Below are 13,797 nucleotides of genomic sequence, written 5' to 3'. Positions count from 1 at the left end.
TCTCCGTGGGCCTTGGCACTCGCCCAAGGGCCGGGGCGGGGCGGCTCCACCCTCAGGCCTCCTCCTCGCATGGGCTCCAGCTAGTCCAACGCGCGACCCCGGGCCCCTCACACCGCTGTTTCCCCACCTCCCTTGGGGCATCATCCCTCTTCTGGTCACGGTGGGCGTCCCTCCCACCCCTCTCGCCTGTCCATCTCAGGGGACTGCCTTTGCGATCCCGAGCGGCCCGTCTGCAGACTTGCAGGCTGCGTAGACCCGCTGCTTCTGTCCACGCGCGTCCAGGCGAGTGCCCCTGCCTGTGCCCCAAATCGCGCGCGCCGTCCTCACCCGCTTCCTGGGCGGTCCCCTCCACCTGTTGCTTCAAGTCTTGCAAGCCTTTGCTGGCCATGGCCAACGGATTGTGCGGGGTCTTCAAGGACAGCCGCGACAACGTTGGATCCTGCCCAGAGCAGCGGCTACCAGCGCCAGTTCGGGTTTTTAAGGCGCCCCGGGGTCGGCCCGCCCCGCGGAGGGGAGGGGGGCGCGGGCGGTTCCCGGCAGTCAGACTCTGGGGCGTGACTGGGCCCTGCTCCAGCGGCGCCGGTCGGAGAACACATCCTGGATTCAGGGGGGCCGCGGGGGAAGGGGTGGTCCGAACCACGGTCCCAAGAGGGGCTAAGCACTGTAGAGGGGCTGGAGTAGGTCAGGGCCATACACATCTCTCCCACCTGGTTGGCCTGACCCTTTCCTCCTCATCTTGGGGACCCCATAACCGGGATCAGGCGGGGTCAGCGCCAGGTTGGGCGCTGAAGACTGAAGTTGGCATTAATAACAGCAGCTGCCTTGTATTGAGCATTTATCTTCTGCCGGACGCTGCCTAACGCTCTACAGCCTCTTGTATAATCTTTACAGCCACCTCATGAAATGGTGCTTTTATTAATGGCATCAGTTTACAGGAAGAAACTGAGGCAGAGAGAGAGAGTGGGTTAGGTCTCGCCCAAGCTCACTTGACAGGAGCCAAATCTGCGTAGGTGGAGTGTAAACTCTAGGCCATTGCAACAGCCACGTCCCAGGCCCCAAGCCCCCTGCTGGGACACTGCAGACTGGTCATCTGCCCAACTGATGCAGACAGGGGAGGGTCAGGTAAATATTTCCTCTGGAAGGCAAGATACTGGAGTGAACACCTACAGAAAATGCAACTTCAAGGGGAGAGGGAAAGGGCAGTCCATGTGCGCCTGGCCCAGGCAAGGAGATTGCCCTCGGTCACCAAGGCCTCAAGAGTTGGACAGGAAGCACAGCTCACAGGGAACAGGAATGCGCCCAGTCTGCTCAGGACACCTTTCCTGGGACAGTGTGTGTGGGGCTAGGGGATGACATGGGGGCATTAGGAGGGGAGTTAGAAACCTGGGCCTGAATGGCCTCAGTGGCTCAGCCTGTAATCCCAGCACTTTGGGAGGCCGAGGTGAGTGGATTACCTGAACCCGCGGGTTCGAGACCAGCCCGGGCAACTTGGCAAGACCTCGTCTCTACAAAAAGTAAAAAACAATTAGCCAGGCACGATAGCACACGCCTGTAGGTCCAGCTACTTGGAAGGCTGAGGCGGAAGGATCACCATAGCCCAGCAGGTCGATGCTGGGGTGGCCATGAGCGTGCCACTGTACTCCAGCCTGGGTGATGGAGTGAGACTCCAACTCAAAAAAATTAAAAAAAAGAAAAAGAAACCTGGGCCTGAGTGGAGTCAGGGAATCAGGGACAGCAAAACAACCTGTGAGACACAACCCCTGACATGCAAGGGGGTCAGGCCCCACCCTGCCTAGAGCTCTTCCACTGGAGAGTCAGCCTTTGGAGCCTGGAGGCCACCACACACCCCCTCTGCTCTCTGGGTCCAGCCTGGAGACCCCAACTCTTCCTCTCTGGGTCTATTTCTTCCACCTTTGTTGTAGTCTCCCCTATTCTGGAGCTCTGGGAAGGTCTCTCCACCCAGGCCTGCTCCACTGGTCCATGACCTGCTTCTCAATGAGCAGGGTCGGCCACAGGTGAGGGGCGTCAGGAAGTGCCCGCTGGCCCACACATGTGCGCACGCACGCAGGGTATGGATTAATGGAGATGAGGTCAACCCTGGGCATGACCAAGAGTCAGACAATGAGATTAGGTGGGGGAAGGGAGGGAGCACTGTCTCTGACAAACAGAGCTGCCACCGTGGCCCGCCCCCGCCCCTTTTGGCCCACAACCCTGCCCTGCCCTGGGCTCAAAGGCATGTTGGGGAGTCACCAGTCCTATGGGGATTTGAGTCTGGCCCAGCCCTGCTGCATCCCCGCCAGCCCTCCTGAAATCCCATTGGTAGCTGCCTCCCTTTAGCCAGGAAGGCCTTTGCTCTAGTTTATCTCACAGCTGCTGAGGGCAGTGATGAGGACAGGAAGGCAGCAGACTCTGAGAGGAACAGCCAACCCCAAGTGGGTGAAGGTAGAGACAGCTCAGAGTGGCCAAGCCGCAGGCACTACAGTCAAACCTCTTGGGTACAAATACCCCTAGGGCAAGTCCCTTCACCTCCCCACTCTCTTTTTTGAGTTGGGGGTCTCACTTTGTGGCCCAGGCTGGACCACCTGGGCTCAGGCAATCCTTCCACTTCAGCGTCCCAAGTAGCTGGGACTGCAAGGTGTATGCCACCACACCTGGCTAATATTTTATCATTATTATTTTTGGAGAGATAAGGTTTTGCTATGTTGTCCAGGCCAGTCTTGAACTCCTGAGCTCAAGCGGTCCACCTGTCTTGGCCTCCCAAAGTGTTAAGATTACAGGTGTGAGCCACTGCGCCCGGCCCCTTCACCTTTCTGATCCTCAGTGTCCCCATAACAGAATCTTCCCACCGTGTTTTTGTGAAGATTTTTTTTTTTTTTTTTGAGTTGGAGTCTCACTCTGTCGCCCAGACTGGAGTGCAGTGGCCGCTCCCGGCCACCGCAGCCTCGACCTGCTGGGCTCCAGCGATTCTTCCACCTCGACTTCTCGACTTTCCGAGTAGCTGGAATTACAGGCATGCGCTACCACGCCCGGCTGATTTTTTTATTTATTGTAGAGATGAGGTCTCGCTGCCCAGGTGGGTCTTGAACCCGCGGGCTCAGGCAATCCACTCACCTCAGCCTCCCAAAGGCGCGGGATTACAGGCTGAGTCACCGAGCCGGGCTTTTGTGAAGATTAAATGGACTGAAGGTGCCCAAAGAGGACCCTGCAAGAGGGACATAGTTTCACTTTCTTTGGTTTTTGCTTTAAGTGGTTTCAGTTGCCCACTGTTGGCCCACAGAAACCAGCTCCCCAGAATATGGCATTTTGACATGCTGAACTCAAGAAGCCTCATGTGCTCTCTGACCTCCCCACCCCCACCTGTCTCTCAGTCCTCTGTCTTTCCCAAAGCACACGATGAAATTGTTCTCTGAAGTTCCCTTATCTGCCTAAAGTCTGCACCTGTCAAAGAAAACAGTGATCACTAGCATCTACCCTGAACTTTCATATCTTGGGAAGAAAGACCGAAGTCTGTCAATACACCCGGACAGACTTTTGTCACAATCCCTCTGCTCTGTGGGCCCAATAAACTGTGTACCAGGCCACTGTATGTTCTTCAAACCCACTGAATTCCCCTAACATTCATTTACTACTAAACCCCTTCACACTTCTCCATCTCCCTTCCCCCTATGAAGAAGGGTACGGAAGCCTCTGTACCCAGTTGTGTGGTTGGGCAATCAATCTGTGATTTTCCCCTGTGCACCCTGGTAATTGATATGACATTTCTCCTGTTAATCTGCCTTTTGCTAGTTGATTTTTCTTTTTTTTTTTTTGAGTTGGAGTCTCACTCTGTCACCCAGACTGGAGTGCAGTGGCTGCTCCCGGCCACCGCTGTCTTGACCTACTGGGCTCCAGCAATCCTTCCGCCTCAGCCTTTCAAGTAACTGGAACTACAGGCACTCGCTACCACATCCGGCTAATTTTTGATTTATTGTAGAGATGAGGTCTCGCCAAGTTGCCCTGGTGGGTCTCGAACCCGCTGGCTCAGGCGATCCACTCACCTTGGCCTCCCAAAGTGCTGGAATTACAGGTTGAGCCACCGAACCCGGCCTTGTTAATTGATTTTTCAGTAAAACTTCAGAGGGTGAAGGGAAAGTTTTCCTTTGACCCTTATACCTTGGTCAACCCAGGTCTGAAATAGTAAATAGAAAGTTCCAGAAATAAACAGTTCATAAGTTTTAAATAACCTTTATTACAATATATTGCTATAATTGTTCTATTTTATTATTAGTTATTGTTAATCTCTTACTGTGCCTAATTTATAAAGTTTATAATAGACATGTATATATCTAGTATATATATATCTAATACACACACACAGAGAGAGAGAGAGAGAGAAACACAATATATTGAGGCCTCGGTACTATCTAGGATTTCGGGCATCCAAAGATGTATCCCCTGTGGAAAGGAAAGGACGACTCTACTCCTCCAGGGAAGTCAGAAGCTGTCTCACAGGGCCCAGAGCACAAGACACATAAAAAGAGTTGGGTTGTTTATTTATTGTTTGTTTGTTTATTTATTTGAATTGTAGTTTCACTAGTTACACCAGACTGGAGTGTAGTAGCACACTTATGGTCACTGCAGCCTAGAACTGCTGGGTTCAGGCAGTCCTTCCACTTCAACTTTCTAAGTAGCTGAAACTACTGGTGCGTGCCACCACACCCAAATAATTTATTTATCGTAGAGACGAGGTCTTGCCATGTTGCCCAGGCTGGTATTGAACCCCTGGGCTCAGGCACTCCTCTTGCCTCTGCCTCACAAAGTGATGAGATTACATGGGCCACTGCACCCAGCCATGAAAGGGGTTTCTTTCAAAAGAAAAGAGCCCCTGCAGGTGCCCATGGGATAGGGAAGGTGACTCCCGGGATAGGGAAGGCGACTCCCGGGACAGGGAGACCTCCATGTTTGTCATTTGAACCCAGGAGCAGGCCCTGAGAGAGAGAGAGAGAGAGAGAGAGAGAGAGAGAGAGAGAGAGAGAGAGAGAGTGTGTGTGTGTGTGTGTGTGTGTGTGTTCCTTGGCCTCCCAAAGTGCTAAGATTACAGGTGTGAACCAGAGGCGGAGGGCACTGGGAGCCTGGGGAAGGCTGTCCCCAGGGGCCAGTCCTAGGTGTCCTCTCTCTCACCTCCAGTCATCTGAGCTGGCCTTACTCCTCCTTGCTTTCTCTCACAGTCCAAAGAGCTCTCAGGCACACCCAGGCCCCAGGTGGCCACCTCCTGGGACACACACAGGGCTGCTTATGTGTATGTGTCTGGACTGGGGAGCAGAAACACTCCTGTTTGCCCTGAGCTTCTTCCTTCACTCCTGCCCATGACGGGGTTTCTGGGACAGAGTTTCTGGGGCCCATGATGGGGTTTCTGGGGCAGGGAGATCAGCACAATCCCCTGGCATGCAAGGGCCCCTTGGTCCTTCCTGCATCCTTAGTAGATGCCCATGACCAGCTGACCAGAGCCAGCCCAGTTCAGCTGTGTTGACCAGGCTCCCCAGCCCCCTGGGCTGCCCTTGACCCCTGCTCCCACTGCAGAGGCTGGATAGGGAAGGCAGTGTGGACAGAGCAGGGTCTGATGTCGTATGTGGATATTCTCAAGCTCTGGCCCCAACAACCAGGACTGGAGGCCTGAGGAATGTCACTTAGATGCTCTGAGCCCAAACTGTCTGGGTAGCAAAGGAGGGTCCCAGGGAATCCTGGTCTCTGCTCAGCTGACTCTGAATAAGACCACCAGACACGATGCAAACAGCCCGTCACATAGGACACTGACCAGGTCCCTGGGTTACTTTGAAACCTTCAGTGTTGGGGGATCTGCCATAAGCCCTGGAACCCAAGCAGTTCCAGTGGTCACAGCAAGCTTGGGAGTCAACCAGGTGGCTCTGGGGTAAGACGACCTGGGCTTGTGCCCAGTCCTGTGCTTCTTAGTCAAACTGGGGTTATTCCAACTCCTACCTGATAGATTTGTTCTGAGGATTGTTCAAAACAGTGACGCCTGGGAGGAACTCGGCAAATGTTAGTTTCTACTAGTCTTCTCTCGAGGTGAGGCTTACTCTCATTCGCCTCAGCTGTTATATTTTTTTAATGACACCTGACAGGCTTCTGGGTACAGAAGGGGAAAGCCCAGCTCCAGTTTGGGTGACAGACTTGAGGCTGGGTGGGACCCGGTAGGAGGTGCCCTGGGGTCACCTCATATCTCCGCTGGCAGAGTGCTCCTCTTCCTCATTACGGGTCTAGGTTTCCCCATCTTTGAAAGCTACCATCTGCTCCAGGGAGGGTGTGGGTATCTCTGTTCTCTGCAGGTCTCTGGAGCCAGGCATGCACAGGGTGGGAAGGCCCAGGAGCTTATCTTCACCTCCTGCTGATGCCATTTCCTCAGAGACACAAAGCAGACAGGTGAGCTCCCTCCCTGGCCCCCGAGGATGAACTCACGCTGCCCCTGTGGACAGGACTGTGTGTCCTGCTGACTGGGGGTGTCGAAGGCATGGCTGTATCCTCCATGTTAAAGGCAAGGGATGGGTTGGGATACAGGGTGTTCCTGAAGGCGGGGCCTGCTCTGTTTCTGTTCCAGAAACACCCTATGTGTCTGTAGGGTACCTGGTCACATCAACAAGCTGAACCAGCTCCTATTCCCGGGAGGGCTCAGGGAACCTCTGTTTGAGCAAAGCAGCATAGAGCAGAAGCACAACTGGGATGGGGCTCAAGTTTATTTGGAATAATTAGAAAAAAAATCACAGCAGCATCTGGGGTCAGAAGGGCCGGAGGGCGGGAGAGGGTGAGGGAGGACAGTGAGGGCAGTGCAGCAGCATGAGAGGTCAGGCCTGGGGGCAGCCGGGCGTGGGCACGGGGAGTCTGAGCAGCTGTGGGTCACACGCCAGGGCGGGCTCTCCTCGTGCCAGAAGGGGTGGGGTCCAAGGTGGAGGAGTGCCCTTCGGGGCCTCTGTGCTGACCTGCAGGCTCTAGTCTCCCCCACTCTGGGCCTGGGAGAGAGAATGACTTACACACACAGCTCCAGACCCACAATCCTCATGGGCCATCCTGAGTGGGCTGGGGGAGGCTGTCACCTCTGTCCCCCGCCTTGAGAGTCATTTATGGGGAGACCTCACATTCAGGCCCTGGCCCCAGTCCCTGTGGGGGGCTGCAGAAAGACAGCAGCTCCCTGTGGGCTCTGGGACCCTAGGAAAGAAGCAGTAGATCTGTGGGGGTCGGGGTCCCTACTGAGGACTCCCCATGGTGTGCTCATCTCCTACCTCCTTAGCCACTTCCTCTTCCTCTTTGGCTGCTTCATCCTCCTGTGGGGGGGTGGGCTGCTTCAAGTCTTCCTATAGGGGACCAAACGGGACATGAGGCCATGTGGAGGACCCAGAGACCACCAGACGCCCTGCAACCGGGGCCTCGACTACCCTGGCCTCAAGATGAATGGAAGACCATCATGGGGACTTGCTGTATTGGAGGGCTGGAGGTGGGGAGTGAGAGGGCCAGAATACAGTTGGGGCTCTGTCTGGTGATGCCAAGGCTTTTGGGGGTACCAAGTACTCTGGAGCCCAGCTTCAGCCCCCAAACTGATCTCCAATCTCTGGGAAGCCCCTGGCTGGGCTTCCTTGATGAGGAAACCAGGTGGGGTGAGGTGGAGTGGGGGTGAGGATGGGCAGAGGCCCGTGAAAGCCCCAGGCCTGTCCCCACCCTCAGTGTTCCTATTATCACATGAGTACACACCTTTGTCCTACTGAGCCTGATGTCCTATAAGGAAGGCTGACTGGGGTTCACATAGGGGCCTGAGGCCAGGGAGGTGAGGCCAGGTATGCAGTTCAAGGTCTTGAGCTCAAAGCAGTGGGGCTTGTGGACATCAGGCCAGAGTTGTTCCAGGTCCACTCCTGTCCCCAATAGTATGGGTTCCTCTCCCTGCCTCCTAGATGGTCTCTGGGCTCAGGCTGGTCAGAGCCAGCAGGGGTTACATGATCCTCTGCCACATCCTGTCTTCTTCTATCCCCCTGCAACCCAGGCCAGCAGGACCCTTGCCCGAGAGGTCATGGCAGCTGCATGTGCAGGACCAGACTGGTGATCGACCTGGACACTGGTCTTAGCACCTACCTCCAGAGGGTCCTGCTACCTCTAAGGTGCCACAGGATCATCCTGCCTCTCGGTTAAGTGGGGAACAAAAGGGGCAGAACTGTGTTGACCAGAGTCAGCTAGGCTCTCCAGGAGCAGGGCAGGTGACCACTGGCCTAGTCGTGTTGCCCCAAGGTTGGTGATGAGGCCAGTGGTATGAGCAGCCAGCCAACCAGCATCCTTCTGTGGTTCACTGGGGGTAGGGGGGTGAGTCATGACTGGTTTTGGGTGTCACCAGGAAATGAGTCTCCCTTGGGGCGGCCCCAAGGGCTCACCAGCTCTCCTCCAGGATCCTCAAGGAGTACCTGGACATCCCCACCCTTGGACCTCTGTCACTGGAGGTAGCCTTCCGGGGCACATGGGGCTTCTGCCCAGGGTACTGATGATGATGATGATGGTGATAGTCACTTTTATTCGTTGGGTGCTCACCATGAGCCAGGCAGAGCCCCTTCATGGCGGTATTTTCCCTGCCTCATCACACAGCCTGGTGAGAAAACGGAAACCTTAGCTTCCTAAGGTTACGTAGCTAGGGACTGGGAGAGGGGGCAGCAACTGGCTCCTAAAACATGGAGACCCTATGCTAGTCCTGGAAGCAGATCCCTGGGGGCTGCTCAGGAGCTAGAGGTAGGGCAGCCCCACACTCCCTCACACCCATCCCCAGAGTAGGGGTTCTCAGTGCTAGAACTCTCAGATTCTACTTCCCCAGGGGGCCTGTGGCGGGTAGGAGAGCTGGATACAGCATCCATACCTCACCACCAGGTTGGAATCCCAGTCTGCCATCACCTGCACTGACAGATCTCTTAGGGCACAGGCCACCCTTGGAAATTCCAAGCTCATGTGGACCAACTGTGAGACCTTGGGTGTGTTTCTTAATCTCTCTGGGCCTTAGTTTCCGATTAAGTGAGCTAATAAGCATAAAATGCTTCAAGCAGAGCCTGCTCTGTGATAGGTGCTGGGACAGCTCATCTGGCTGACACCCATCCCCTGGGAGCGCCTGCAGCTCCTGTGCTCTCTGCCGCCGGCAGCGCACACCATGCACATCCCCCACACACATCTTCACACGCACCGCACACAGGCATTCACATACAAAGGCAGCAGTGGAGGGTGGGGTCAGAGCCTGCACTGCTTTTCCACCACCTGAGGGCGCTGCTTCCCTGCTGCTCCTGGAAGGAGGCGGCAGCCAGGCCTGCTCCCCAAAGGGAAGCAGGACCCTGAGGGCGGGTGGTGACTTGGCCCCTCTGGCCTGATGTCCTCTGCCTGGGAAGCTACCTGTCACCCTGTGGGGCCTTGTTTTCACGTATAAAACGTGGTATCTGCTAAATTCTGAGCGCCATCCACAGGGCGTGGTTTTGAACCTCATTTTTCTTATCTACAAAATGGGCTCCAAACTGGTTGTGAATGGGTGTGAAACGTCAAGCACAGACCTGCACCCCTGCCCTTGACACACAGTGGGTGTTGAAAATGAAGCCTCTAAGTCTTTGTTTCCCTGACCGTTGAGTGGGGCAATATGCCTCCTCCCCAGCTGGCCTCTCTAGGCTCAGGGGAAAGGATGGAACCAGTCTGATAGCCAGGGCTTACCTTACGCACTACCCCGGTAGTGACCACGATGTTCTCCGCCTCCTCCACGGTCTTGGTGGCCACGGTGTTGACGCTGGTCACCACAGCCTCGCTCACGGCATTGGCCTGCTCCTTGGTCTTCTCGGCCACTGCGGGAGGATGCTGGCTGGCCTCAGCCCTGATCCCTCCCCACTGGGCTAACCTGTTCAAGTTAGGCCGCAGAGCCCCGTCCCAGGGCACTCAGAGTTCTGACTCTACTGGGACCCCAACTGCCCCTTTTCTGACTGCAGGGCAGCTCTGACACTGGTTGTGGGGGAAGGAGAAGCCCACCCTGGTCTGTCTAACCTCAGGTTCTGCTGGGGTCTAGATCCATGTAGAGCTTAGGACCCCAGTTGAGGGCCAGAAAGACCCTGGACTCGGGTCCTCAGTACTAAGCTGCAGGAGTCCTGGAGGTCCCAGCCCCCGTGTCCCTGTCCTCAGTCTCCTCACCTGAAGTCACGCTGTGCACAACATTTTCCTTGGTCTTGGCTCCTGGGGAGGAAATGGAGCCGTCAGTCCAGGCCCCCCGCCTCTGGGTGTTGGGGTGGTCAGGGCAAACACAACACAGAACAGCTGAACAAGCTGTGGGGCTGATGGCAGGGTGGAGGATGGTGTCTGGGGCTGACAGCCCCTTCAAAGGGCCACTTCCTGCTGTGTCTGGAGGAAGTGGACAGATGGGAAGGGGACTCGACAGGATAGAGGGACAAAAGGGACCAGGCCTGAGGTAGGAACGCCGGCTAGACCCATGGTCCAGACCCTGCCTGGGTGTGGCCCAGGCCTCGGAAGCAGCAGCAGGACAGGACAGAAGAGAGCTGAGTCATCCAATCAGCCTCCCCTTTCTCCCCTTCAAAGGGAGCTGGGGGATGGGGGCAGATGGGACACTAAGTCTGGGTCTCATCTCCCCAGTCCACCCCTTCCCTCAGAGCAGGCTGTGGCTTGGCTGCTGGCCGAAGCAGCTCTCCTGTAGAGAGGGCGGGGCACCCACCTGAGCACTCGGCTGCTCAGGTCCTCAGGGGATGCAGGCTCAAGGGATCCCGCTGTGTTTGGGCACGTCTTTGTGTGTGCACAGACAGGTGGCTGACCATGTCTGCATCTGAGAGAGCCTGGGGCTTTGAGGAGGCCAGAGGTAAACACGCGTGGGTGTGTACAGGGCACGGTGGATGCTCCAGGGCCTGGAGACCCCACCTCGACAGCCAGGGCCTCAGCCCCTCCCAAAATCCTTCCCTAGGGCTGGGGAGTAAGGTCAGGCTAAAGGTAACAGGCACTCTGCCCTCTGGCTACCATGCTGCCTTGCCCTGCCGCACCCTCCTTTGACCCACTCACCTACATACATGACCCCTTCCTTGGTCTTCTCAGCTGCCTCTGTCACCCCCTGCTTGGTCTTCTCCACGGCGCCCACCACACCTTCCTTGGCAATGGAGAAGCCCTTCTTGAAGACATCCATGGTGGTGTGCCGGGCTGGGCTACTGTGAGCAGGATGGAAGCGGGACTCTCCCTGCGAGCTGCAGGCTGGAGCTGGAGCGAGTGCTGCCGCAGCGGCTGTCCCCGCTGCCTCCTATTGATGCCGATGAAATATTGATGCAGAGGCCAGCTGGAGCCCAGCCAGCCCTGCGTGGGGTGGGGGTGGGGAAGGAGGCCAGCCCTCACCTTCTCCAGGGTGGGGCAGCAGGGACCAGGCCCCCTGGGGCTCTGCTGGCTCAGCCCTGCCCTCCTGCCCCCTGCTCTCCGGGAGGGGCCACAGCAGGCTGGACTCTTCCTAACCCATCCCTGCCCCTCGTTCATTTACTGCCCTGCCCACTCAAAGGGGCAGTCCTGGCTGGGTGCACTTGGGCCCATGGGCTGCTATGTCTGTGCTATAGCCAGAGAGACAGGCACAGAGAGGGGAGGTGCCTTGGCCAGTATCCTAGGTAGGGCAGGGGTCAGGACCACGGAGGCCTGTCATATGAGAGTGGCCAACCTCCCCGACCAGCCTGGGCTGCCCAGCTACCCACCAGCATCCTGGATGCCTCTAACCCCCAGGCTCCAGCAAAACCAGTTGGAGGAACTGGGGGGTGGGGAGAGAGGCACACAAAGTGCTGCCCCAAGACTTGGCCTCTGGCTGCATGCTGTGTGACCCCAGAATAGCTCCTTTCCTTCTCTGAGCCTCCACCCACCTGCTGGCTCCCACAGCTCAGTGATGAAAAGTGCTGCGGAGGCATGACATTGCCCCCACTTCCTGGTCGGCAGTGTGGATGGGCATCAGGTCCCTTGAGACCGACCCAACTGCTTCCTGAGCCCCACCTCGAAGCTTATACACTTCGTGTGGCTCCAAGGCTGCAGGTTCCCATGGGGACGTGTTTGGTGGGGCCACCACTTGTGTTTCCCATACCTCCTGTGTCCCTGAGCCAAGTCCTTTCAGGGTATATGAACTGGCCTGTGTGGTTGACAGCCCCTGTGGGAGCCAGCCAGGGGGTGGGGGAGCCGGACGAGGCTCACCCGGTGGGCTGGCCCAGGCCACTTCCTCTCTTTGTTGTCCTCATGTTTTTTTTCCCTTCTGAGATCTAACTTGAAGACGACGTCACTGGCAGTTTCTGGAGTCACTTGCCGAGACTGAAGCTAAGCTGAGCCGAGCCCAAGCCTGTCCCACGACCAAGATGATTTTGACTCTGCTGCTTGGCCTTGGGGGGTCCTTAGGCTGGGGGCTACTTGGGGCCTGGGCCCAGGCTTCCAGCACTAGGTTCTCTGATCCACACAGCCCTAGGCTGCCTGGGTCCTGGAGGGCAGAGGCTGAGGACACCGGCAGGGAACACGTCGGACGGTAAGAGGGCCTGGATCTTGGCAGAGGTCATGGTTCAGGATCTGAGTCCCAGCCCAGCCAGAGCAGGGCCTCTCCATTCCTCAGCCCCTGTCTGTGAAATGGTCAATAGTGTCTATCTGCTGAGCACTCTTGGGTTTACCTTGGATGACAGGGCATTTCCTGCCCAACTCGTGGCAGGAAATGGAGCTTTGGGCAGGTGGGGAGCAGCTTCTACTATCAATCACTCTGCATGGGGCCCGAGGGTCTGTGCCTCTAAGACCTTTCCTGCTGGCCTGGCTATGCCTCCTGTTCTTCGAAAGAGATCAATTCTGAAAGCTGAGCCCCAGCAAGGATAGCCAAGATTATGGCATTGAGGACAGATGCTCCTGGGGATGGAATTTTGGTTGTGTATGTGTGTTTGTTTGTTTCTTTGTTTATTTTTTGTCAAAGTCTTACTCTGTCACCCAGGCTGGAGTGCAGTGGCATGCTCACAGCCACTATAGCCTCAACCTGCTGGGCTCAGGTGATCCTTCCACTTCAGCCTTCCAAGTAGCTGGAACTACAAGCACACAACCGGCTAATTTTTTTATTTATTGTAGAGATGAGGTCTCACCAATTTGCCTATACTGGTCTTGTACCTGTGGGGTCAGGCAGTCCTCTTCCCTTAGCCTCCCAAAGTGCTGGGATTATAGGTATGAGCCACCGCGTCTGGCCAGGATTTTGATAAGAGTTCTCCAGGGACCTGGCCCTGACTACCCAGCAGTGAGCCGAGAGGGATCCCCACTTGCCAAAGCACAGAAAGGGCAGAGGTACCCAGAGAGCTCTGCCCTGGCATCCCTCTGCAAATGGGCAAGATGGTCCTGCAAATGGACCCAGGATACCTTGATTTTTTTCCCACCTGCTGATAAGGTGCTGGGGCTCTGGGTTCCTCTCAGGGTCTGGGGTAACCTCATCTCCAGCCACCCCACAGTCAGAGCAGAAGGTGCCATTTACCGGGCTGGTCTCTGGGCCAAGCACCTTGCCAAGTGTGATCTCAGTTAGTGCCCCCACACTCCCATTTACAGAGGATCTGACTCCTGAGCTCCACTCGACCCTCTGAGGGTTCCACACAGCCGCAATCCCCCGATGCTCCTACCCTCACCCTCTAGTGCTCCTCACCCCCATCCACACATCACCTTGGTTAGTTGAGGGACTCTCTATGGATTTGGAGGGTCGGGGGTGACTTACATTTACCCATAGACTTTTTTTTTTTGAGTTGAAGTCTCACTCTGTCGCCCAGACTGGAGTGCAGTGGC

General features: G+C 56.3%; 3 protein-coding genes across 4 annotated transcripts in view; 1 reads left to right on the top strand and 2 right to left on the bottom strand.

Moving 5' to 3' along the window:
- ADIRF (adipogenesis regulatory factor) overlaps positions 1-472 on the bottom strand; it is a 2,476-nt gene extending 2,004 nt beyond the window's left edge. The window contains exon 1 of the mRNA XM_008060111.1: positions 328-472. Within this exon, the coding sequence (XP_008058302.1) occupies positions 328-388 (61 nt within the window). The 5' untranslated portion in view covers positions 389-472. The remainder of the gene's footprint in view (positions 1-327) is intronic.
- Positions 473-6,710: 6,238 nt separating this feature from the next.
- Positions 6,711-11,732, bottom strand: SNCG (synuclein gamma). 2 transcript variants are annotated; one of them, XM_008060110.2, is made up of 6 exons: positions 11,718-11,732; positions 11,050-11,334; positions 10,177-10,218; positions 9,709-9,836; positions 7,272-7,343; positions 6,711-7,001 (listed from the first exon to the last, which is right to left on the bottom strand). In XM_008060110.2, the coding sequence occupies exons 2-6, from the start codon at positions 11,168-11,170 to the stop codon at positions 6,981-6,983; spliced, it is 384 nt and encodes a 127-aa protein (XP_008058301.1). In that variant the 5' UTR covers positions 11,171-11,334; positions 11,718-11,732; the 3' UTR covers positions 6,711-6,980. The 2 variants fall into 2 exon arrangements, with proteins under 2 accessions (XP_008058301.1, XP_021569075.1); XM_021713400.1 differs by lacking the exon at positions 11,718-11,732 and having other exon boundaries at positions 9,709-9,884; positions 11,050-11,294.
- A 535-nt stretch (positions 11,733-12,267) lies between these two features.
- Positions 12,268-13,797, top strand: part of MMRN2 (multimerin 2) — an 18,517-nt gene continuing 16,987 nt past the window's right edge. The window contains exon 1 of the mRNA XM_008060119.1: positions 12,268-12,523. Coding sequence (XP_008058310.1) covers positions 12,360-12,523 — 164 coding nt within the window. The 5' untranslated portion in view covers positions 12,268-12,359. The remainder of the gene's footprint in view (positions 12,524-13,797) is intronic.

Source organism: Carlito syrichta, unplaced genomic scaffold (genome assembly GCF_000164805.1).
Source record: "Carlito syrichta isolate Samal-C Ts95f unplaced genomic scaffold, Tarsius_syrichta-2.0.1 Scaffold304516, whole genome shotgun sequence".
Classification (NCBI taxonomy): Eukaryota; Metazoa; Chordata; class Mammalia; order Primates; family Tarsiidae; genus Carlito; species Carlito syrichta.
This window is presented reverse-complemented; position numbering and strand designations above follow the sequence as displayed.